The sequence below is a fragment of the Cucurbitaria berberidis genome (genome assembly GCF_010015615.1).
Source record: "Cucurbitaria berberidis CBS 394.84 unplaced genomic scaffold K460scaffold_5, whole genome shotgun sequence".
In the NCBI taxonomy this organism is placed as follows: domain Eukaryota; kingdom Fungi; phylum Ascomycota; class Dothideomycetes; order Pleosporales; family Cucurbitariaceae; genus Cucurbitaria; species Cucurbitaria berberidis.
Genome location: NW_024468939.1, coordinates 2,677,189 through 2,700,182, shown reverse-complemented (window position 1 = coordinate 2,700,182; position 22,994 = coordinate 2,677,189). Strand labels below are relative to the sequence as shown.

Sequence of the window (22,994 nt, the reverse complement as noted above, 5' to 3'; positions counted from 1 at the left end):
AAAGTGCTTATGGAAGGTGCGGAAGTTGACACCCGATGTCCATACCGCCCGCGACCGCTCCAGAGATGCCTCGAGCACTCCGCTCTGTTGTATGTTCTGCCATTCGGTCGAGGGAAGATCGAGAGGCTGCGGCTCAGGAAGCGTTGGTAGAGGCTGGCCTTCGAGCAATTTGAGAGGCAGCGTTTGCTTCGGGGGTAATGGTACGCCTTCACTGGCCGGTGTCGATGGGGCCGAGTTTTTTACGACGATGCTTGTTCGTTTGCGTTTCAACGACGCTTTGGTAGCGTTGACGGGCGTCTCTTTTGGCGTCTCGGGGGCAGCTTCTTCGCGGGCGCGCGCTCTCGTCGACCGTCGGGGCTCAGACATGGTATGCGTACAGAGAGCGCGGGCAGCCTCTTAACATGACGTGGTGTTGAAGGTTGTAATTCGCGAGATGCACCTTTCCTGGCGTTGAGTTGGGTGCACGCGAACCAGCCAGGTTCCGAAAGCGCGTAACGCCAAACGCTAGTCCGACCGGAGGAAGGCGCATGGATGCGTATCTCCTTATTTCGACCCGTGGACGAGATCAACAACAAACCCGAACCATTGCAAAGCCGAATGTTGCAAACTCCCAAGAAATTCCCAACACTCTTCTTCGAGCGAGGTTAAGAGGACTGATAGATGAGGGATTGAGATGATGCCGACGAATCGAAGCTGGGACTGGACGGACAGTAGATACTCCAGTATATGATCGACGCTAGGTGCCCAGGCCGTTGATATTGTGGCTCCCTGAGATTGGAAAGTGTTGCTGCTATGAAGGAATAGGTTTAGTACCTCTCCAACCTTGGAATCTCCGTTGATTCATAAGTCATACCTCTCCGCTATCGCGACTTTCGCTCATTTGTTTTGGCCTCACACTCCCTTTGACTTCAAATCTCCGTCGTTGTGCGCCTATTGCCGTTCGTTATGCTTTCATTCCAAACCCTTTCGACCGTCCTCTGTCTCTCTTCAACTGTATTCGCGACGGGGTGCTACTTCCCAGACGGAGGTGTTGCTGGCGCAGACACGGCGTGTAATCCAAATGCCCTAGTTTCAGCATGCTGTTTTGATAGACAAGCATGTACCTCTGACGGCCTGTGTGTCTCCGATCCTCACGAGCCCGCCAAATCTCGAATACATCGAGGGACATGCACGGATAAAGCTTGGAAGAGTGGCAACTGTCCGAGAAGTTGTATGGGTACGCCACCGATGCCTCTCTTAGATGTTGCAAGCGATTGACTTTGTTCTAGGTGTCAAAAATAATGGCGCCCCAGTTTATAGCTGCAACTCGAGCAGCGTCGACTCCTACTGCTGCTTGGACAATTGCCAGTGCAACGACAAATTCGAGGTCTTCTCCTTTGACCACTCGCCCGCGGACGTTTATACTGTGACTATCATTGGCGAAATGTTCAGGCCAACCCATACCTCAACTACCTCGAATTCCGCCTCAACCGCAAGCGCTACATCTGCCAACGCCACTGCCACAGCTTCTGCCACAGCATCGACAGCCGGAGTAACAGACTCGGAACCCAAATCCCTCAACTCCACCGCTCTTGGTATAGGACTCGGTGTTGGCATACCCAGTTTCGCAGCTATCCTAGTCGGAGCCTTCTTCTTGTGGCGCCACAAGAAGCGTGCGACAACACCAAGCGATGGCACTATGGAAAGTCCTTCAGAGCTAGATGACGTGCAGCTGGTCCCACCACAGACCAAGTACGCACACCATACTGAGGCAGAGGTGTTAAGGTAATAGTCATACTCCATACATTCTGAAGGCTGGCCCACTAACGAAGCTATTAGCTACGTGCCGATGGGCGAACTATCTGCGACGCAGCAGAACCTGGTTGAGCTACCTGCTGGGGAGAGTCCTACCTTGAATGCTCCTGCGCCTGTGGAATTAAAGGGATAAGCCTGCCCGCTTCAGATGGGGAATAAACACATAGGAAGGGCTTGCTGAAGAGCTATATGATTGATGATTTGATTTGTGGAAGTTTTGAAGTGGTCAGCCACTGCGATGGATTTAATGATACCCAGATATATCGAGAGATATTGATTCCCTAGAGTATAGATAGACAAACTCTGATTACATCAGTTTATGAATCGTAGCCTTGCGAGAGAAATGGGGTGAAATCGCGCTCATAGTGTTGCCATTGGCTGGCTGGCTGTAATGAACGCTTGCATGAACCCGTGGATTGAGGGTCGCGGGCCGCAACGGTGCAACGGGTGCTGGGATTCCTCTGCTGGCATATTGTATAATGCTTCTATTAATTGACCAGTCAATGCAGTGCAATGCACGAGTAGTGCTGATGAGAAGGTGGTTCTATGCAAAAAATAAAGTCCGGGGCAGTTCACGTCACACCGCCGAGCTACGGGATTTCTGGTTGGTCTGCCCTCTGTTTTGGTTGCTCGGGAGAACAACTTGGACTCTCCTGTGCACCCCTCAGGAGACTTTCATTGCCTCCTTTTCCCACCCCTCTGTCCTCTTGCGACAATCGCCCATTTGCCCAAAGCTCGATTGATCTTCCTAAGCAGCCGTTGTGAGTTGCTCCCACCTGAAACCCCTTGAATCCCTGTCGCAACCCTCCGTCACTGCTTGTACATAAACATTGGGGCGTTTCAGCACAAACCACATCATCTCGCGCGCCTCCATCCTCCAACCCATTGCCGTTTCCCTCCTGCCACCTCACGTATACATACATACACACACATACTGACGTCCCTTCGCCCTGTCCGTAGCCATGAGCTCCGGAGTCCGCAACTTGCGGGCCATGTTCGAGAACCAAGGCGCGCCTTCCTCCCCTGAGCCCCGCGGCCGCTCCCCCGTAGACACGCACCCATCGACAGACAGCAACACGCATCCGACAGCCAAAGTACGCGCATCCTTCGTTTCCGTCGAGCCTAGCACGCCTCCTGTCAGCACAGACCTGGGCACGCCCTCCAACCCCTTCTTGGCCAACCGAAGAGAGAGCTTCAGCGTCAGCCAGGACAATACCGACGAGATTGCAGAGCTGAAGAAGGCTGTGGGCGAGGAAAAGGCAGAGCGCAAAAAGAGCATTGCGATTGCTGAAGCCGTCCCCGAGCAGGCTGTTGCATCACGAGAATCCTCATTATCCCCTCCGCCCATCCGCCACTCGCCAGCTGGAGACATGCCGAATCTTGGCTCTATCATGAAGGGGTCTGACTTCCCAGATCCCGAGCCAGAGGTGGAGAAGAAGACCCAACCCAAAGAGGCATCAGTACAGCCCAAGCAGACCCCGGCCAAGGCAGTAGAGCCGGCCCCGGCCAAGGCAGCAGAGAAAGCTCCAGTCAAGGTGGCAGAGAAGGCTCCAGCTAAAGTCGCAGAGAAGGCCCCAGTCAAGGCCGCAGAGCCAACTCCACCTAAAGCAGCAGAAAAGGCTCCAGTCAAAGTAGCAGAGAAAACCCCAGTCAAGGTGGTAGAGAAGGCTCCTGTGAAGGTCGCAGAGAAGATCCCTGAGAAGGAAGTAGAGCAAGTCAAGGCAGTGGAGCAAACCCCGGCGAAGACAGTCGAGCAGCCCCCAGTCGAGCCCGCAGAGCCAGCACCGACTAGCGAAGCAGAGCAGCCCGCTCCAACGCCAGCGCCTGCCGCCGATCAGCCCGCCGATACTCCAGACAAGGTGCTTACAGAAGTACAAGAAGAGGCACCCTCGAAACCAGCAGAGCCCACGACCGAAGCCTCTGTCTCGGACAGTCCGGCTTTGCCTTCGACGCCTCCACCGACCGATACAGCTCAGGCTTCGAGCGACATCCCTACGAATGGAACGCTAAAGCCCGCTCAGAGCAAAGTGAAGGCAAACGGTACACCTGTAGCAAAGAAGCTGGAGCCCAAGAAACCTGCATCCATTTCTACAGCCAAGGCATCAACGGCCAAGCCGTCCTCTGCGAAGAGCCCATTGCTTAAGAGCCCACTGCCAAAGACAGCCCCTAAGACACCTACGACCCCGAGGCATTCGGTCGCTGCGCACGCAGCGAAGCCCAGTCCAGCTGCGAAACTACACTTGAAGCCAGTTGCGCCTAAAGAGCCTGTCAAAGCCCCAGCTGCGAAGACCAGCCGCAGCTCTTTGCGTCCCGCAGCAGCCTCCTCAACAGCTACTAATCACACAGCCAGCGCGGCTACCAAAGCGAAGACTGCCGTTCCGGAGAACAAGAAGCCGGCTACAACGAAACCAGCGACCGCTACACACCGTGTCAGGTACGTAACGCATGGTCTAAAGAATTTTAGTGTACTAACATTTTGTCAAGCACCTCACCAACCGCCTTCAAAAAGCCACGCCCGAAATCTCCTACGCGCCCTGTTGGCCTACCTTCTCGCCTCATTGCGCCCACCGCCGCATCCGCCGCGAAACATGGCGAGGAACCGAAGATCGTCCGGAAGCCTTCTACCGCGACGCGGCCTACAGTCTCTGCAGCCGGAAAACACCCACGGCCGTCAATTGCGCCCAAGCGACCAGATTCGCGTGCTTCTTCGGTTGGTGCGCCAAAGGAGGGCTTTCTTGAGCGCATGATGAGACCTACAGCTGCCAGTGCGAGCAAAACACACGAAAAGCCCGTCTCTCCGCCACACAAAGCCCACACCAAGGCGCCCGTAAGCAGCGCGCTGCATAAGGGCAAGAAGAAGGTTGAGGAGGTAGCCACCAAGGCTAAAGCGGCAGTTACGAACGGGCACCATGCTGAGGAGCAGCATGACAGTCTCCCGGCCGATTTTAGTGCTGCAAAGGCCTCCAGCCCTACTGACCAGGCCGCCGAACCGACCACCCCCCATGGGGCTGATTCATCGGCTGCAGAGCTGCAGACACCCCACTTCGAAGGCGAGACGCTCCGTTAGTGATGCCATGCCAAAACCCAGGCGGTCTCGGATACATGAAGCTATATGGGCTTTCTAGTTGTCAATGGCACATGTGAAAATCCTCGAAGAGTCCGGGAGCTCACATAACCGAGACACGCACCACAGACGTACTGCTACGCTCTGGGCTGCTCAGCACCCTTCCCCCTTCGATTCTCACAAGCATTTTCAGGAGCGATTGTTTTGGTGGGGCTTCGTATTCACTGGTGGGTGTCACGGGTTTACTTCTTGTGCATAATTGTTGGGGACTGCAGCTGGATACAAACTATTGCGTGCATTGTTCGACAGTTCTATAGTGGCGTGCATAATTGCCAGACGTCGTTATGTACCATCAATCCAGTATATCCTCACTCCATCTATATAAAATGGCCGTTGTTTGCAAACAATGCGAGGCGAAGTTAACGGCAGGCCCAGTGCGCGGTGTCATGTGACTGGCACCTCCGAAACTCCGATAACTTTTTTCTAGTGGTGCCAGTCCGCCCAAAGGTATCAGCAGACTTCAGTGTCGTCCTTTCGTTCCAATTCTTTTCTTGCAGCATTTGTTTCGTGCAAGATGAGGGTGCAGCCATTCCTACGAGCGCAATCGCTCGCCGCAAGCAGTCTTCGCAGCTCTGCTCGATCGATAGCCCGAGCCCCTACGCGATGTGCTCTCTCCACCATTGCGGCGTCGCGCACACCGTATACCAATGGTACAAAGACAGACACATGGATAAGGAGTCAGACAAGAAACCAGCAAACGAGATGGCAGTCTTCTGCTGCGCAGGTGTAAGTGTCAACCACTAGCATTTTGCCTTGATGGCGGTGGGCGGTTAAGGGAGCAATTCGATTGAGGCTAATCGAGCACTGTAGACTCGAGCAAGCAAAAGAAGACCCCTCTGCATTAACGCAAGAGAAGATTGTAGAAGGCCTCAATCCCGTCGAGTGGGAGCGGTTATCGAGAGTACGTAACATTGGTATCGCAGCGCACATCGACTCCGGCAAGACGACCGCCACCGAACGCGTACTCTTCTACACTGGCCGTATCAATAGCATTCATGAAGTACGAGGCAAAGACGCCGTTGGCGCAAAGATGGACTCGATGGACCTTGAGCGTGAGAAGGGCATCACCATTCAGTCTGCGGCCACCTTTTGCGACTGGGTTAAGAAGAACGATAAAGGAGAGGACGAGACATACCACATCAACCTGATTGACACACCTGGCCATATCGACTTTACAATCGAGGTAGAGAGGGCGCTGCGAGTGCTTGACGGTGCGGTCATGATTCTCTGCGCCGTGAGCGGCGTGCAGAGTCAGACAATCACAGTCGATAGGCAGATGAGGAGATACAACATCCCTAGGATATCCTTCGTCAACAAGATGGACCGCATGGGTGCCAACCCTTGGAAAGCAGTCGAGCAAATCAACCAGAAGCTCCGGATACCAGCTGCGTCGCTCCAGGTGCCAATAGGACGTGAAGATGGCTTCCTAGGTGTGGTCGACCTGGTCAGGATGAAAGCCATCTACAACGAGGGTCCGAAGGGGGAGACCATTCGGGAAACGGATGAGATTCCGGCAGACATTGTAGACCTGTGCAATGAAAAGAGGCAGAAGCTCATCGAGACACTTGCGGATGTTGATGACGAGATGGCAGAAATGTTCTTGGACGAACAAGAACCGTCCATTGACCAGATCAAAGCCGCCATCCGACGGGCAACTATTGCTCTAAAGTTCACACCTGTCATGATGGGCTCTGCGCTTGCAGACAAGTCTGTTCAACCGATGCTCGACGCCGTCTGCGACTACCTCCCGAATCCCTCCGAAGTCGAGAACATGGCGCTGGACAAGAAGCGAAAGGAAGCTCCCGTCAAGCTGGTCTCATACAACTCTCTGCCATTTGTAGGCCTGGCCTTCAAGCTGGAAGAAAGCACCTTCGGCCAATTGACATATATTCGTGTGTACCAAGGTACATTGAAGAAGGGCATGAACGTGTTCAACGCAAGGTCAGACAAGAAGGTTAGGATACCGAAGATTGTGCGCATGCACTCCAACGACATGGAGGAAGTACCAGAGATTGGCGCTGGAGAAATCTGTGCTGTGTTTGGCGTCGACTGCGCGTCTGGGGACACCTTTACCGATGGCGCTCTCGGATACACTATGGTAAGCTGTCACTTTTGCTACTTGTTAAGCAACGCTAATTCTCCAGACCTCCATGTTCGTCCCCGAGCCCGTCATCTCCCTCTCGATCAAGCCCAAGCATACCAAGGACACGCCCAACTTCAGTAAAGCCATGAACCGCTTTATGCGCGAAGATCCTACCTTCCGAGTGCATGTCGACGCCGAATCGCAGGAGACGGTTATTTCCGGTATGGGAGAACTGCATCTCGACATCTACGTTGAGCGCATGCGTCGCGAATACCGCGTAGAGTGCGAGACAGGCCAACCCCAAGTCGCATACCGAGAAACCATGACCAAGCGCGTCAACTTCGACCACACGCTCAAGAAACAAAGCGGTGGTTCCGGAGACTACGCGCGTGTTGTGGGATGGATGGAGCCCAGCGAAGCACTCACCGAGAACAAGTTCGAGCAGCAAATTTCCGGTGGTACGATCTCGGAGAAGTTCTTATTTGCTTGCGAAAAGGGCTTCATGGCATCCACCGCCAAGGGTCCTCTCCTTGGTCACAAGGTCCTTGGAGCATCGATGGTCATCAACGACGGTGCGACGCACGCCGTCGACTCCTCCGAAATGGCTTTCAAGATGGCGACGCAACAAGCTTTCCGCAAGGCCTTCCAAGCTGGTGCGCCCCAGGTTCTCGAACCCCTCATGAAGACTACCATTACCGCGCCCAATGAGTTCCAGGGCTCAGTCGTCGGAATTCTGAACAAGAGAAACGCCGTCATCAATGATACTGAAATCGGCCCGGAAGACTTCACCGTCTACGCAGATTGTAGTTTGAACAGCATGTTTGGTTTCAGCAGTCTGCTGCGCGCTAGTACACAGGGTAAGGGCGAGTTCAGCATGGAGTTCAGCCACTACAGTCCTGCACCACCGCAGCTCCAGAAGGAATTGGTTGCCAAGTACGAGAAGGAGCAGAAGGACAGGAACGCGTAAGAAGTTATGCGTTTGGCAAACTTATTGAAGCAGATATAGGAACAAGGCACGAAGTGGAAAAGACATGAGATCATGTGTTTGGCATTTTTGATATAGTATACCCCTCGAAGATGCCTAGGACTGCATATAGACGGACGTCTAGGCGCATTTACGGGAGACATGAGTGGATGTAAAACAGTGTACATGTATTTGTATATATCGTATGAGCAAGTTGAATGATATCCCCTCAAACAATTACTTCATTTCTCGCTATACATTGCCTTACTTGCACTAAATCTTTGTAGAAGGGTACGAAATCAAACCGACACTACTCTACAATGAAAGGCATCACACTTCGGCTCAACCCAACCTCAACGGCCTTCTTCCACACTGAGGCCTACTCAACATCCAGCCCAGGCCTCAAACTCTTCCTCTCAAACGCCCTGCGAATCGCAAGACTAACCTGCGTCCACCCCACTACCTCATTATGCCCACCGAACCTCACCACTTCAAGCTCCACCACCCTCTCACCCCTCGCATCTTCCACCTTCTTATACGCAAAAGCCCCGCGTCGAACGCGCTCCCCCCCATGAATACTCCGCCGCTCCTCTGTCGCACTAGCGCCCTCCTCCGCCAACATCAGCGACTGCAACGGCTCGAACAGCGCCTCCGACTCGCGGAACGAAATATCGCCATCGTTGCGGGCGTGCAGAAGGGTCATATGGAGGGACTGATGGGGCGTGACAAGGGAATGGGACAGCAGAGCCTGGAGGCGGAACTGCGTCGGCCACGTATCTACTATCTTTGTCGAGACCCAGTCTAGGATCCTGGGGTATCCGAGGAGGGGCCGCAAGATGGGGAAGAAGCCGGCTATTTTGTACGTTTTGAGCAGGGAGGGGAGGTCGCGGAAGGGGGCTACTAGGACTATGCCTGCGAAGCCTTCGAACTTTTTGCTTTGTGCGTGGGGTTTGGGGTGTACGATGTCCGTGGGGAGGTCGGAAGAGGTGGGGTCCGCGAAGTATAGGGCGGTTGCGGCTGTTACTGCTGTTCCGAGACTTTGGCCTAGGAGGACGGTGCGGGTTGATGGGTGCTTTAGATCGGACTGGATGTAGGACAAGAGGGAGATGGCGTCTGTGATTAGTCCGGTCTCAGTGGGGGTGTGTGGCGCGTTCTTCAGTGTTGATTGACCGTAGCCTCGGTAGTCGCAGGTCAGTAGGTGAGTGTTTGGGATTCCGGATATGGAGCGGTAGGTTGAGGGGCGCCAGCCTTGGGCTATGTGGCCTGCGTTCTGTGGGGGTGGTTAGAATACTCAAGGAAACGCTTAGAAATGAGGAGGGTGATTGAAGTCGATGGACGTGGGAAAGAAACCAGAAAGACAGGAAAGCGAAGAGTATAATAGATGAAGGGAATAGCAAGAAAACGGTGACTTGGGATGAAACGAAATGACAAGCGAAGATAGCCAGAGAAATAGACTGGAACAGCAATCGCAGACTTACTCCATGGAAATTGACCACAACCCTACTATCTCCATCTCTTCGCATCAACTTCTCTCCCACAGTACCCTTTAATTCTTCGAAAACCTCGCCCGTCGTAGCAGCCTTGACTAGCTCGTACTCATTCTGCAGATAAACATCTAGAGGAAGCACATGCCAGCAAAACAGCTTCTCGCCATCCGCTGTATCAAGCCAGAAGGGTTGGACCTGACCCTTTGCGAAGCCAAAAGCCTCAGGCGTGGAGACATTGTGCCAGAAATTAGTATTTAGTTTATGCGAGTACAGAGCACTTTGCAGAAACACGTTAGCTACGCAAACATCCCAAACTCTTTTAAACGAATGGGGTTGATATATATGGAAGTAACTCACTGCCGTTGAATCGTCGGGTTGATTAGCAGGAGTACGAAGGTAGCCCAGGCAATACCGACACCCGCTAGAGACCAGTACGCCTTCACGAAGATACGCTGAAGAGCCGGCATTTCGAAAATGTACGAACGCAACGCGACGCAACGCTCGCTGGATCCCCAAGCAGAAATGGAAAATGGTCCTTAGAAAACAGATTACTGCGACATTAGGGAGATGAGGAAGACGGCTGAGTGAGAATGTCACTGATGTACAAGGTTGTTGCGAGATAACCCTCGAGACGCGCTAGTCTTGATAGGGGACTCTTGCCGCGGCTTCGGATTCCGCCGCTGTCTGGGTTGGGGTTAGCGGTGATACCAGGGCACAGCTGTCCAACAAATAATCTTCAATCGAGAACATCACGGTCAACCTGGGCTTTTCACTTGGAACAATGTTTTGGGTGACCTAGAGTGACGATGTGTTTTTGGAAATAGCGATACTAGGCTCGAATCTTACCATTTGCATTTTAATTTGATACCCCCAGCTAACATGGGTTCTGCTCATGCAAGTTGCTTTTAGATATCGATATTGAGTAGATGTACTCATTCACCATCTTATTACAGAATCTCAGATATCATCCTCGCAAGAAATCTACCAGGAGTCAATCCACAGGGCCACATGGAATCCATGCAAACCCATCACAGCTCGCCAGCCCAAAGCGAAACCCTACTTGGCAACAATCTCAGATCCCTTGACCTCGACAATATTATCCTCCAAATCGACCTTGACCTCTCGGATCACCAGCACAGCAGCAGCAGCAGCATCCTCGCTGGCCTTCACAGCCTCAACCCGACCAACAAGTCCACCATGCTCTCCGCCCTTCTGGGGATCCTTAACCCCATAAAGAACTCTATGTAAAACACCACCGTCCTTCACAACAGCCTGTGCGTAAGAAAACTCCTCCGGATCAGGGACACCGTATAGCACAGCTTGCAAGATGCCAATTTGCGCGGGCAACTTCTCCTTCTTCTTCATATCCTTCTCCGTCTCAGGAAGCCGGGCAGACTCAAGAGTGGTGTGCATTATCGCAAACGTCGTACCAACTCCCGGTCTCAGATACACAGGAAGCGAGTACGGCCACGGCTTGACCGCACGTGGTATAACCGCAGTAGTCGACGTGGGCGGGCGTACCGAGATATCCACACCGCTATGCAGGAGGAGCAACGGGCGCGACGCGCGGGGATCGAAGGCGCTGTACGTCGTACAGTTCTGAATGTCCTCGCTGCCGTCTTGATTATCACCATCACCATCACTGTCGTTCTGTTCTTCGTCCGAGCGAAGAGCGTCGAAAGGGAAGGTTGGTTCCCAATGCGCCACTCGTGCTTTCGCTGCGTCGACATTGAGTGAGAATGGGCGCTGAGCAGGCGTCATGGACAGTGAGATCGTACGGGCGCGAAGGCGTGCGGAGAGAGTGGTAGCGGGTCGGGACATATTGCCTGGTTGAAGTTTTTGTAGGGGTTCGTTGAGTTGAGAATGTTGCTTATTGGTGGTGCTGGGGAATGTTGTGCAGAGTGTGAGTGTTGTGGATGAAAGAGAGAAGGCTAGGAAGGACTCGGGTGGGAATCAATTGAATGCCTAGGAGGCACTGGGGTGTTCTTTCACTGTAGTAGTATGAGAAGATAGTTTCACCATAGGACCAGGCTGTTGTGATATGACAGTGCCACTGTATTAAGCTTTCCCTTGATAGGACCCGAGGAGATCCTGATTCTAGGTTGACCGGGTGAACAATGTCGAGTTACCTCTTATTCTCAGACATGATAAGTGAAAGTACGCAAGATTGCTCAATTGCAAATACTGGATGGGAACGCATCGAACGATGGTATCTAGCTGTTGCGTGAATATGGATGAAGATTGAACTTTTCCTTGGCTCGCAGTTATTCCAATGTGAGCCAGGAAGCAGTGACGGGACACGTACAAGCACAGAGCGCGGTCAGAAAAAAGAAAAAGTATATGTCTGAACAAGAATTTGAGATTGCGGGTTGCCATCAAGATTACAAAGGCCAGATTAACTAATTACAACAAAGTATATAAATAGAAATCTGGGAGTATAACACAAGAGAGAAAGTGAAAACGAAGCGATGATGGGGTATCCAACTCCAATGTGTAGATCAAAATGCTAGCTCGCTCAAATGCGTCACGATGGAAACGCAAAACGATCACATCGCTAGGCGGTTGTGCGAAAAATAAGGGCGACGGATGCCAAATGGAGTATCCTGGTCGAAGAAGGTGAAGTGAAAGCTGGAAATGAAATATAGTGGACTCGAGGATGCTCAATCATCCGTCCACATGGGAGGCACCCATTCCTGGCCAGGATACGAAGTCGCCTTCATGGCAGGCTCGTCGTCTTCTACAGCAGGCAACTCGAAAACAGGTCTGGAAGTGCTGCCTCGTCTCTCCCAGCCAGGTGTCCCCCCATTGCGACTGCCAGGAACACTTCGCAGGCTGCCGACTCTTCCGCCGCCGGACGCGCTGCGCTCTAGCTCTCGTGCTCTCGCTCGAGCAATTTCGCGTTCTTGTCTTTCGCGCTCCGACTCGGCATGTTGGATTTGAGCTCGCTGAATACGCTCCATACGCGCGTATTCTTCCTGTTGAAGAAGCTGGCGGCGAAGGGATTCGGCGCCCATGTCAGCTGCTGATCGCTGAGGTGATGCGGCCATCGAAGCGGGCTGAGGGTGCTGTAAGATTCCAATCGATGGCTGGCGTTGTCGAGGATCTTGCGAGTGACGTTCTTCTGTCGGTGCATCTGTGGTAATGTTGGGCGGCCGAGGATGTTCAGGTCGACTCTTGTCCATCCCATCGTTGGGAACACCGGGGCCATCATAGGATGGGGGAGGTTCGTCAGACATGGGCTGCTGGTACTGTTGTGGCTCATGGTCAACATGATGCTGCTCCACAACTGGAGGCGGATTGGTAGGAGGAAACATGGGACGCATCGGGCTGTGCGGCAGCTTCGGTGGTGCTGGTGGCGGAAGGGAACCTGCGAGCGGGTTTACTGGGCTCCGAATGTTGGCCGGATCTGGTGACATTGGGAGGGGGAATGCTGCTGGCTGTGGACCCTGTTCAGGGTGTATTGGCGCAGGTTGCGTAGGATGTGAATTATCGGAAACTCGTGGAGGGTCCTGTTGAGTAGACTGTGCTGGTTGAGACATCGTATATGGTTGTGGAGAGCTACGTGGTAAAAGCTCCTTGAATCCCCCTTGCCTTTGGGTCTCAGAAGCCGGTGCTGGTTGAGATGACTGGTCGTGGGGCAATGTATTTGGGGATGGCGATCGTGCAGCCCGTTCGGTATTCAGTTGATGTTGAGCGGTGAACTGTTGTTCCATATACTGCCTCTGGCGAGCTCGAACAATCTCTTGCTCTGTAGCACCCTCCGGAAAGTTCAAGTGCCATGGTTGTTCTTGTACCTGTACTTCTGAAATGCTACTCATCCTCGGCTTTTGGGGTTGCTGATTAGGAGGTTGTGATGTTGTGAGGTTGTCTGGGGAATTCGATATTGGTGACACCACTGAAATAGCGCTGGCGTCTGAATGTGTTCGGCTATTGGGAGCTATTTGAGACTGTGCAGATATTTGCGGGGAAATTGGTGGCATCCGCGGATCCGAGTACTGCCGACCGGACTGGTCCTGTAAGGGGCCAGTTGCTGGATCGTTGAAAGGTGAGAACAGGGGCTGCTGTTGTCGATCACGAGGAGATATAAAAGCCCCAGAGACGTGGTTGTATGCTGCGGGGATTGGAGGCGCCTCATACTGCGGCTCCGTTACTGGGGAGCTCACATGGCGTTGTGAGACAGGGGGTTCAGCGTGCGAGATGTGGCTTTGAACTGGCCCAGATACACTCCGGCGACTAAGTGACGGTTGCGCATTACCCTGTCGCTGTTGCAGATGGAATTGCTGTTGCTCATGTTGCTGTCGTTGTTGCTGAGCAAGAAGGCGCTCCTCTTGTGATGGCGTGTAGCCTCCTGATCCAGGTATAGGCTGCTGCTGTCGCTGCCGCTCTGCTAGCTGCTGTTGTGCTAACGAGGCCTGATATGCCATTTGCTCCGACATATGCTGCTCTCGCTGAATCCGTGCGTTTTGGTGTTCTGCTTGCGATCCTGCGTAGCCACTCTGATCTGGGATTAATCGTTGCCGCTGTTGCGCTTGCATCCGCTCAGCATGTGACGCCGCATAGGCTCCCTGCCCCTGTATCGGCTGTTGACGTTGCTGTAACAGCGAACGTTCCGCTTGTGAGGCTCCGTAGACTGCTTGTTCATGTACTGATTGCTGCTGACGTTGTTGCAGTGCCTTTTGTCGCGCGGCTTGGGAGTCCGCATAGGCTCCCTGATCAACTGTTGGTTGCTTAGTCTCGGGCTTGTAATACCCACCTGGAGGAGGACCCCAACGTGTTTGACGGAGATCTGGTGGAATGTGATCGAAAGACGTACTTGAAGTTTGAGTGACGGTATTGGAGCCCTGAACAGATGACTGCGTGGGGTTTCTTTGGGCCCGGTACTCTACCGCCTGCCTTGTTCGTTGGTAAGCAGAACCCTCTTCGGGACGACCGCCACCTATAGGCTGTTGCGGCAAGAAACCAGGCTGAGGCTGTTGATGCTGTCGAGAAATATTTTGCGCGGGTAGCCCTTGAGCGCCTTGAAGACCACGAGGAGGCATGGTCTGAGGAGATGCATACTGTGGACCCATTGGTCGCATGCCAGGAACCATATGGGGTGGAACTTGCCCAGGGGGGTAAGCCACGCCAGGTTGCTGAGGCCTGAACTGTTGCTGCTGCGGAGGCCATTGTGGCACGGGATTCTGAACTGGAGGGGGTGTAGAGTGTCTTTGAGCCTTGAGAGCCTTTTTGTCTTCTTTGGATATTTTAGACTTTTTAGGGAGTTCATCGCCTGCTAGACCTGTTCGACTAAATAGACCTCCCAATGTGGAAAACCTTTTCTTCTTTCCCGTTTCTGGAATACCAGATGTAGAGGCACGATACGGCTGTGGCTGTCCGTTAGGCACTGGAGTTGCATTGGAAGGCTGCTGTGGCGGAATTCCATTGAATGGCGGAGGGCTTGCTGGCATTCTTAGGTCGACGCGGGAGTCCGCCGGCTGCACCCTCGTAGAGCCTTGACTGACCTGACTCAGGAGCGAATCTGCTCCCATGCTTGGCGGTCGATTGGAGGGATTAAACGCGCCCGGCTGTTCTCCTGCTCTACCTGCAGATGGTGTTTCACGGGAAAGAGAAAGGCTGCTGACAGCCGAGTGGAATGAACTATTGCGGTTGGGATCTGCGGGCAATGGCTTAAGACTCAAGTTTTTCGTTGCAGTGTTTCCAGTTGAGCTTTGCTGAGAGGTGTGAGACTTGCCTCCAAAGCCTTTGAAGACGGACGACAGCCTAGGCTTCGATGACGGCTTCTCTTGCGGTTTTTGCATCTGAAGGATCGGCTGCTGGGATGGCATCGGAGGAGCTTGATTCTCCACACCTTGGACTCGTGGATATCTTGCCTGGAGTTGCATCATTTGCTGTTGAAACTCGTATTGATTCCTCGGTCCTGGAGGCGGTCCGATAGGCTGACCTTGAGCTCGAGGGTCGTGATCTGGCATCACCATCTGTGCGTGAGGCGGGGGTCCTTGTAGAACAGGCTGTCCTGGTGCCATGCTATATATACGAGGGTCCTGCGGGCCATGAAGTGGCATTTGGCCATTCTGTGACGCTTGACCATTCATCAGGGGTCTTTCAAACGAAGCAGGAGGTTGTACTGCTTCTTGAGAAGGAGTTAAGGGCACTGGCGCACGTGTCGTTACATTGTTAAGGGCCTGGGGGTTGGTATCCTGGTTATTGTTGTTTGCAGAGACAGGTGCTGCTAGAGGTGGCTGTCCAGCCGGAATTTGATGCTGCGGTTGGGAGTAATTCTGATGTTGAGCAACAGCCCCCGGCGGTGCGATAGAGTGAACCGTGTCGACAGGAAGTGTACCAGACTGTTGCGGCTGCTTTCGATATTGCTCAGGAACCGGTGGTACTTGGGCACCCTGTGACAACGCTAATTGATTGATCTGATCCTGTGGTTTTCCATCCTGGTCTGGAGGTCCAGAAATGAAGCTCATGGGCCGCTCTGTGCTTAGCTTCGGTCGTACTTCGTGTTTGGATTCTGCTGCACTCTCGACAGCAGGTACTACAGACTTGGCTGGTAGAGAATGCTGAGCTGAGCGGGGAACCTGGGCGTCTGCAATTCGCAAGGGCTGACCATTTTCGTCTTGGACGTCTTTCACAATGCCATCGTGATCAGCGTACAGATCAAAATCGTGGTCCTTGGCGGTAGGCGTGTGGTCGCTCCAAGCTGTTGTGGATTCCTCGGGAATGTCGGCTTGGTTCCAAGGAGACTTTGTTGACGAGTCGTGCTGCATGCGGCGGATTGTGGATGGCGTTGATCTTCCGGCGATGCTTGATGCAGGGGATATGGGATTGCCGCCGTCCGAGACCATGGCAGAGATTTGCGAAAGAAGCGATTTGGATCTTTCAGGCACGGTCATGTTAGCCGATGAAGACTGCAAGTGCTGTGGTTGGTGCATTGCCTCGGAAGAGGTCGTCTGCCCCCTGAAATATCCATTGGGCGTGGCCGTGTTGGACGTGTCATGAAGAGTTCCCTCAGCCCTATCTGGCTGTGGGCCATTTTGAGTGATGCGCGGGACTGGGGCGACCGGCGTAACGAGGTCGCTTTCATCTCTCATGTCGTCCGGTTGGGTCTGTGGGGAGTGTAATTCAGCGGCAATACTATCGTGGTCCCATGATGCAAGAGATGAATTGGATGCGGCATACTCCTCGACGGCGTGGACGACTTTGAACGGCGTGGCGGAGACGCGGCGAGTTTGGTGGTTGGACGGGTCAGCACCAGCGCCAGCTCCAGCTCCAGCTCCAGCATTGGCATGCAGGTGCGGGGGCGATGCGTGGCCTGGGCTTAGCGAACCACCGTCCCGTGTTGCTCCAGGCACTTGGACCGCAATTTCGCCCATCGCTTCCTGCTGCTCGGGCAAACGCAACATCGGGCCCACCCTCGAGCCGGGGAGATGCAACTCGCTGTCCGTGTACCAGACCGAGTTCGATACGCTGCCTGCCTCCGACTTCTCTACCTTGGGCATCGCAGCAGCATCGTCAACTTCGCGTGAAGGAGTCGAGACGGGCGAAATATCACCGCCAATCAGTTCAGTCTCGAATGATGGACGCTGCGCAGTAATCCCAACGTGAACGGCTTGATTCTGATCGACGACTCTATCCGCATTCGACAGTTGTAGTGCCGGCTTTGTTTCCCTTGACTGTTCAAGTGGCTCCCCTGGCTTTCCTTGCGAGAGTACTGAGAATCCATCGCCCACACGAGTCTGCAGGCCGTCATCTTCGTCGGATATATCGTCCAGTGACGACTTGATAGGCGGCAAAAGAGGGCTGACATCGCTCACGAGTAGCCCACTGCATGGCACCTGCAACCCAGAGTCGGCCTTTACTTGTGCGTATACGTGGTCTGCGTCGTCGTCGCTCACGTCTGCCGGTGACGGCCTAATAGATGATGTGACTGATGGGATCTCTGCGGGCTGAGGGTTGGCCGCGAATGGTGGATCGTAATTCAATTGCGGTGGTAGATCGTCCTCGTCCTCGTCGTCGACTTGCTCGTGTCTTGCCGGTGAAAAGCTTACTGTATCCGGTAATGGGTCGTGATTTAATTGCGGTGGTCGGTCACTGTCACCAGCCCGCTCAAGTTGCAGCTGAAGCTCTGCAGGGGCGGGTGGCAGCGCCTTTCCAGTATCTAGTGATGTTTCCCCCGATGCACCTGCCAGATCAACCGCAGGGCTCTCCACAACCCTCGTCGCATCCTGTGATGGATCCTGTGATGGTAAAGGAGGTGTTGCATATCGTATAATCGACTGGAGCATTCTGTGGCTAGCATCCTCATGGCTCGTTCCCCGATACTGACCCTCTGAGACCGCATCGGGAAGTTGTGGAACAGGAGGGATATCCTCTTCATTGTCCTTCTCTTTCGACGAGAACGCGCTCTTTGCTGGTGAAGGCAGTATGCCCAATCGACTTTGTGATTGTGGAGTCCTACCCGGCGGCGTAGTCTGGGCTTGATCAAACGACGATGGTACGCCTGGCGCATAGTTCCAGGAGTCTGGAGCATGGAACGAGCGCGGCCGATTATCTTCATCGAGAACGCGACAAAGTTCGCGAGGCGGCGTGTTCCTGGGTGTATTGTCAAAGGTAGATGGAGTGTTGCTGGGAAGCGCGATGCTGGTCGGCCTACTTCTGGAGCGGGCCGAACGATAGAATGGCGAAGAGAGGGAGAACCGACGACTCTTCTTCTCGTCGTTGGGGCTGTCGGTGGCGGTCGAAGTACGAGTGATTGGTTTCTCGGGCGTCGTTGTCATTGCCGTTGATGCTCGTGAGATGGGCGTGATAAATTCAGGCTCTTCGGACGGCTCGCGAGAGGAAGGTGCCGAGTCGGTTCGGGAAAGGGCCTACATCACACATCACATCAGCATGTGCATCTATCATGATGATGAAAAACGGTAAGAGAACCGAGATTACATTCAGATCATTACGGAACTACAGGCGGGGACATGGTCATGAACTAGGAATGAATGATAACGCCCAAAAAAATGAGAACGCCAACTTCGAGATCCAAGCAATTCCACCCACCCGTATGTCGTTGTCCATCTTCCAGAATGGTAGGAAAGTATCATGATAGCATTCTCGTATCGTGCTGCAAGACAGAGGGGGGTAGGGAAGGGATCATTTATCTACCTTGTCGCGACCAAAGCGGCTCTTGCCTTTGGCAAACAAGCCTTTGGCACTCGTCATTCCCTTTCCGCTCAACACACCAGCTGTGTGCAGCAAATCCTTGCCCTTGACTTGCATCTGGTGGCTTGCAACCCGACCACCAAACCCTGGGCCAGACGGTGTTCCAGAGGTTGGAGAATTCGGGCCAGCTGGAACCTGTGCACCCGGCGTGCTGTGTTGCTCTGTGCCATGATGATTGCTCATCGAACTACCAAGCTTCCCGAGTAAAGGAAGAGATGGCGTGTGCTTGTGACGAATCGTTCCCGTGGGTGGTCGTTGCAACGGAAATGCTTGTGTGGCGAGGTCCGGGTTGGTATCAAGAGTAGAGGCCAGCCAGTTCTCGAGTCCGTGATCAGTCGTGGCCCAATGATCGCGCGTTTTATTGTACGTGGCGATGCGCTCCTGGGTAGAAGTGATGGTGGCAATCTCGCGGGCACCTAGTGGTTTATCTGTCGTAGGCGACTTTGCTATAGGCTCGTGAGAAAATGATGGTTTGGATACCACAATCGGAGAGGTAGGCACTGGAGGTAGTGCATCTGCGTCCTTTTGGTCTTGCGGTGCTGCGGCTTCCCCATGACTAGTTCGCCGTGGCTGCGAATGCTCTGCGTTGAAACGAGGGGGGAGGTCGACAGCCTCAGGATCGACTTCCGTATTGACAACATGAAGACCAGGCGATCTTGTATGCTCCCGCGTGGGACTAGCAATTGCACGAGTAGAGTCCAGAGGCGGAGTAAGAGACCGGTTTGCCAACTCCGCGTTTGTTATGGGGTCTGGTTTGGTGACTGTAAAGGTATGACCAGGTCCGAAGTAGGAATCTGGAAGGCCTTCAGACCATCGCTGACGCTCCTCTTCTGCAGCACGTTCAACAGTAGGTGCAGATGTTTTGTCTTCTTGTGGGCCCTTCAAAGGTTCTGTAACAGGACCAGCTTCTGGTTGACTACTTGGGGTGTTATCTTCCCAACTGAAACGGTTGAGTATCGCAGGCTTTGTAGCTTCCTCGGCCTTTGTGACGACTGGAGGGACAACGGCTGCCGACGACAGTCCAGGGATGCTACGCTCCGCATCCTGCGAGGGACGTGGAGTAGCATCGTCACCAGCCGCCCAGTAGCTGTCATATTCGCTTGGCAATATAGAACTGGCACGATTTGCATCTGAACTAACCGATTGAAGTGAGCCACGGTTGGGGTCGATCGCTGGTGTTGCTAAAGTCCGAACCGGGCTGAGACTGGCGACGATTTCCTTTCGTAAGCGATCGCTTTCCTGGTCATCAGCTGACGTATCAGTACTCAATTGAGGATCAAGGGTCGGGCGCAACTGTCCAGTGAAGGGGTCCGGTACGAAAGGTGCCGGGGTTTTGTCTTTCTTCTCTCTTAAAGGTGGTGGATACTCAGATTCTGGGGAGTCTTTGGCAGGTGGAGTGGGCGGTATGCTCGATACGGAAGATTCTGTTCGGTCCAGCTGTAGGGGTCGAGGCTTGTAAACATCGCCATGGCCCTTGTAGGCTCGTTGCTCTTCCTGCGAACTGGATGGGGTATCATCGAGCCCGACCGTTGATCGAATGGAGTGAACCATAGCAGCTCCAGCATCTTTGAGTGCGGCCATTGGATCTGAAGGATTTGAAGTTTCAACTTCGGCGACTGGCCACTTGGCAGTCGTCGGGGTCAAGTCAGCCTCTTCGAGTGGAGACAGAGCTTTGTTCTTCTCGAGACCTAGTTCCTTGTCCACATCGCCATGATCAGATGGCGTGATGGCTGTTGTAGCATAGGACTCCCACTGTCCAGGCAGATGTGGACGGAACTCCTTGACAGGGCTGCTAGGTTTGCTGGGGCTAGCTTTCGTTGGAGATGCCGACCGCGAGTTATCCTGGCTCCGTTCCCATGACTGCACACTGTTCCTCGACGTGTTCGACTGAGTAGAACCGCGCCTTGAATGGGAAACATCACCGAATTTGCCAGCCAATGCTTGCACGCGACCTTTGCTTGGTGATTCCGAGCGATCGCGGGGGACGACGTCTTGAATAGGGGACTGCGCATTGTGTGACTCTAAGAACGTGTTCTGCGACTGCCTTTCTGCTGCTCTTAGCTCGGGAGCTGCATTAGTTGGGCTGCCCTTCATGGCATTTGCGATATCGGATTCACGGGTAGCGTATGCGATCGATGGGCCATTGAGCCCGCCTTTCATTCCGTCGGTGGTGTCTATTGCAAGTTGGGCTGCTTTTGGTTCCGAAAAGTCCTTTTGCGGGGCTATTACAGGCGAACGCGCGGGGCTATCGCCACGAGTTGGAGTAGCCAAACCACTGCGGGGTAGCGATGAGCTCGAGATGTTGCGAGAATGGCCTGGCGATGGTTTACGCTGAATGTGATGAACAGGCTCGGGTACAAACGCGGGCGTTGACCGGGAAACTGGTGTAGCAGTTTCATTAGGCTCCTCTGCGATTGCGGGAGTACTACCATCACCCCCTGCTTGATTGCGGTTCTTCAAGGCTGACGTCGCAGAGCTGGGCACGTGACTCATAATTGGGCTAATGCCAGTGGTGCTACTAGTGTTCGTTCTCGACATTTCGGAACTGGAATCCTTGGATATTGGGGTGGGGGGAACCGAACGTTGGTCATCGTTGCGAGTGAAAGCCTGATCGACAACTGAGCGGAAGCCCTGGTCATCTGGGGGTGACACAACAGGCGCATGGCTGGCAGGAGTCTGCAACTGCGGGCCTCTAGACGAGAAATTACTGTTGAACGCTTCGGGCTGAGAAGAGGCAGTTTGAGCTGGCTGCTTGTCATTCTGGTGGGATGCTACATTAAAGTCCGGCAAGTACTCGCTCTTTCGCTCTGCGACCGACTCTAATGGGTACAGTGATCTACCAGTCTCTATTTGAGGAGAGGCAACCTCATCCTTTGGACGGGATGATAAGGAGTCGAGGCTTGGTCGCGATGAATCTAACGATGCACGTTCCCTCTCGCGTTCCTCTCCGACGCGCTTGTAGATGTCGGCTGGCCTAATAAAAGGTAACGGCTTGTCGGAGTGGCTTCCCGCGCGTGATCGTGGAGATGTGGCCATTGGCGATTCGGCCTGGCCTATGCTGCTCTTGCGCGGGGGGAACTGAGTGTTGGAGGGGGAGGCAGTCATATCAGTGGGAACGGCGGATATGCGCGTCTGGAGGGGCGTAGGCATTGCAGACGGGCTAAAATCACGTCGCTGATAGGGATCGTGCCCCATGTCAGACTCAGCGCCACTTGTCTGTCGTTGTGGCTCTCCGTAATGCTGTCCATAGCCCTGTTGCGGTTGCGGTATGGTGGATGAGAAAGCGCGCTGCTCTTCCCCGTGCTCAAAGGAGTTCCTGCGCGCCTTCGGCAGAGGAGCCTGTTGCGAGGGATCTGTGAAGCTGCGTGTCGGCTGCTCCGTACGTTGAGCATAGTAGCGCTGCGCAGATTGCGGTTCAGCATGCGGCGGGGTTTCATCGTTTACGCCGTATTCATCGTACTCGTCATAGTCGCCCCAATCGTCGCCATCGTAGGCATTCTTTTTGGCCTGCACCCACTTCTTTGTCTTCGCGCGATTAACATTGGTCTTGAAGGACACGGGCTGGCCAGCAGAGAAGGGGGATGCGGAGCGGTCACTGCCAGCGTCAGTCTATGAACAGCGATGTTCATGTGGAGAATAGCAACATACAGCGGGGACTTGGCCGCCTCCTGATTAAAGCGAAACGGGCCAGACATTGCCAAAGATGGTATGATGGTCCCTGTACAGGTCGTGTCCACCACTCGTCGAGAGCGGCGTCTCCAGGGCTACGCCCTGATGCTGCTATATTCTACAGCGCATGCAAGGAGTGAAATGCCGCTCGCAGGAACGGGATGTGCGTATCGCCAGTGTCTCGCGCTGTGGCCGTGTCGAAGGAGATGCAATACAAGGAGTGATGGCGGAGGGTGGAGCTCAGGTTGTCACGGCTCGGGAGAGGACCAAACCAAGCTTCCGGCAAGGTACGTCAGCAGTTGAGCGCAACCTTAGCAGCCAGAGTAAAGTAATAATGCCTACAATGCAAACTCGGGATTAAAGAAGGGTAGAGAGCGTGGATGTAATGACAAACATGTCTCTAATTTGCTCGACTGACGCCAACTCTACGCATGCCTCCTTGTACAGCCACACATGGTCAGCCGTGGCGTCTCCAAGTTCGGACATGGACCGCTCTAAGAACTAACCACGTTCCCCCATCCAGGTCTCGAAGAGCCCCAACGCTTATTCTACTTTATACCACCCAGCCCTCTCAACAACCTTCATAACCCATACTCACACTGGGCCCCCGCCGTACCCCCACAAGGCCCCGAGGGAAAGACACAGGCTGCCCCCCGTCCC

The 22,994-nt window shown here is 53.9% G+C and overlaps 6 protein-coding genes across 6 annotated transcripts; 3 read left to right on the top strand and 3 right to left on the bottom strand.

Moving 5' to 3' along the window:
• Nucleotides 1-575: 575 nt before the first annotated feature.
• Nucleotides 576-2,263, top strand: K460DRAFT_346109 (uncharacterized protein). The gene is made up of 3 exons (XM_040931293.1): nt 576-1,216; nt 1,269-1,764; nt 1,819-2,263. Exons 1-3 carry the CDS (start codon nt 946-948, stop codon nt 1,925-1,927), a joined length of 876 nt encoding a protein of 291 aa, XP_040784923.1. The 5' UTR covers nt 576-945; the 3' UTR covers nt 1,928-2,263.
• A 395-nt stretch (nt 2,264-2,658) lies between these two features.
• On the top strand, nt 2,659-5,349 carry K460DRAFT_183151 (uncharacterized protein). The gene is made up of 2 exons (XM_040927073.1): nt 2,659-4,228; nt 4,279-5,349. Exons 1-2 carry the CDS (start codon nt 2,757-2,759, stop codon nt 4,859-4,861), a joined length of 2,055 nt encoding a protein of 684 aa, XP_040784922.1. The 5' UTR covers nt 2,659-2,756; the 3' UTR covers nt 4,862-5,349.
• Nucleotides 5,350-5,432: 83 nt separating this feature from the next.
• Nucleotides 5,433-7,968, top strand: K460DRAFT_292657 (elongation factor G, mitochondrial; the record flags this gene model as incomplete). The annotated part of the gene is made up of 3 exons (XM_040929364.1): nt 5,433-5,644; nt 5,729-7,016; nt 7,063-7,968. The coding sequence occupies 3 exons, from the start codon at nt 5,433-5,435 to the stop codon at nt 7,966-7,968; spliced, it is 2,406 nt and encodes an 801-aa protein (XP_040784921.1).
• A 222-nt stretch (nt 7,969-8,190) lies between these two features.
• K460DRAFT_370328 (alpha/beta-hydrolase) lies at nt 8,191-10,048 on the bottom strand. Its single transcript, XM_040934136.1, has 3 exons — nt 9,810-10,048; nt 9,444-9,729; nt 8,191-9,235 (listed from the first exon to the last, which is right to left on the bottom strand). The coding sequence occupies exons 1-3, from the start codon at nt 9,917-9,919 to the stop codon at nt 8,345-8,347; spliced, it is 1,287 nt and encodes a 428-aa protein (XP_040784920.1). The 5' UTR covers nt 9,920-10,048; the 3' UTR covers nt 8,191-8,344.
• Nucleotides 10,049-10,508: 460 nt separating this feature from the next.
• K460DRAFT_358975 (uncharacterized protein) lies at nt 10,509-11,273 on the bottom strand (the record flags this gene model as incomplete). The annotated part of the gene is made up of 1 exon (XM_040932155.1): nt 10,509-11,273. One exon carries the CDS (start codon nt 11,271-11,273, stop codon nt 10,509-10,511), a length of 765 nt encoding a protein of 254 aa, XP_040784919.1.
• Nucleotides 11,274-12,112: 839 nt separating this feature from the next.
• On the bottom strand, nt 12,113-22,360 carry K460DRAFT_409769 (uncharacterized protein; the record flags this gene model as incomplete). The annotated part of the gene is made up of 3 exons (XM_040937287.1): nt 12,113-18,322; nt 18,609-22,260; nt 22,314-22,360. The coding sequence occupies 3 exons, from the start codon at nt 22,358-22,360 to the stop codon at nt 12,113-12,115; spliced, it is 9,909 nt and encodes a 3,302-aa protein (XP_040784918.1).
• Nucleotides 22,361-22,994: the final 634 nt, after the last annotated feature.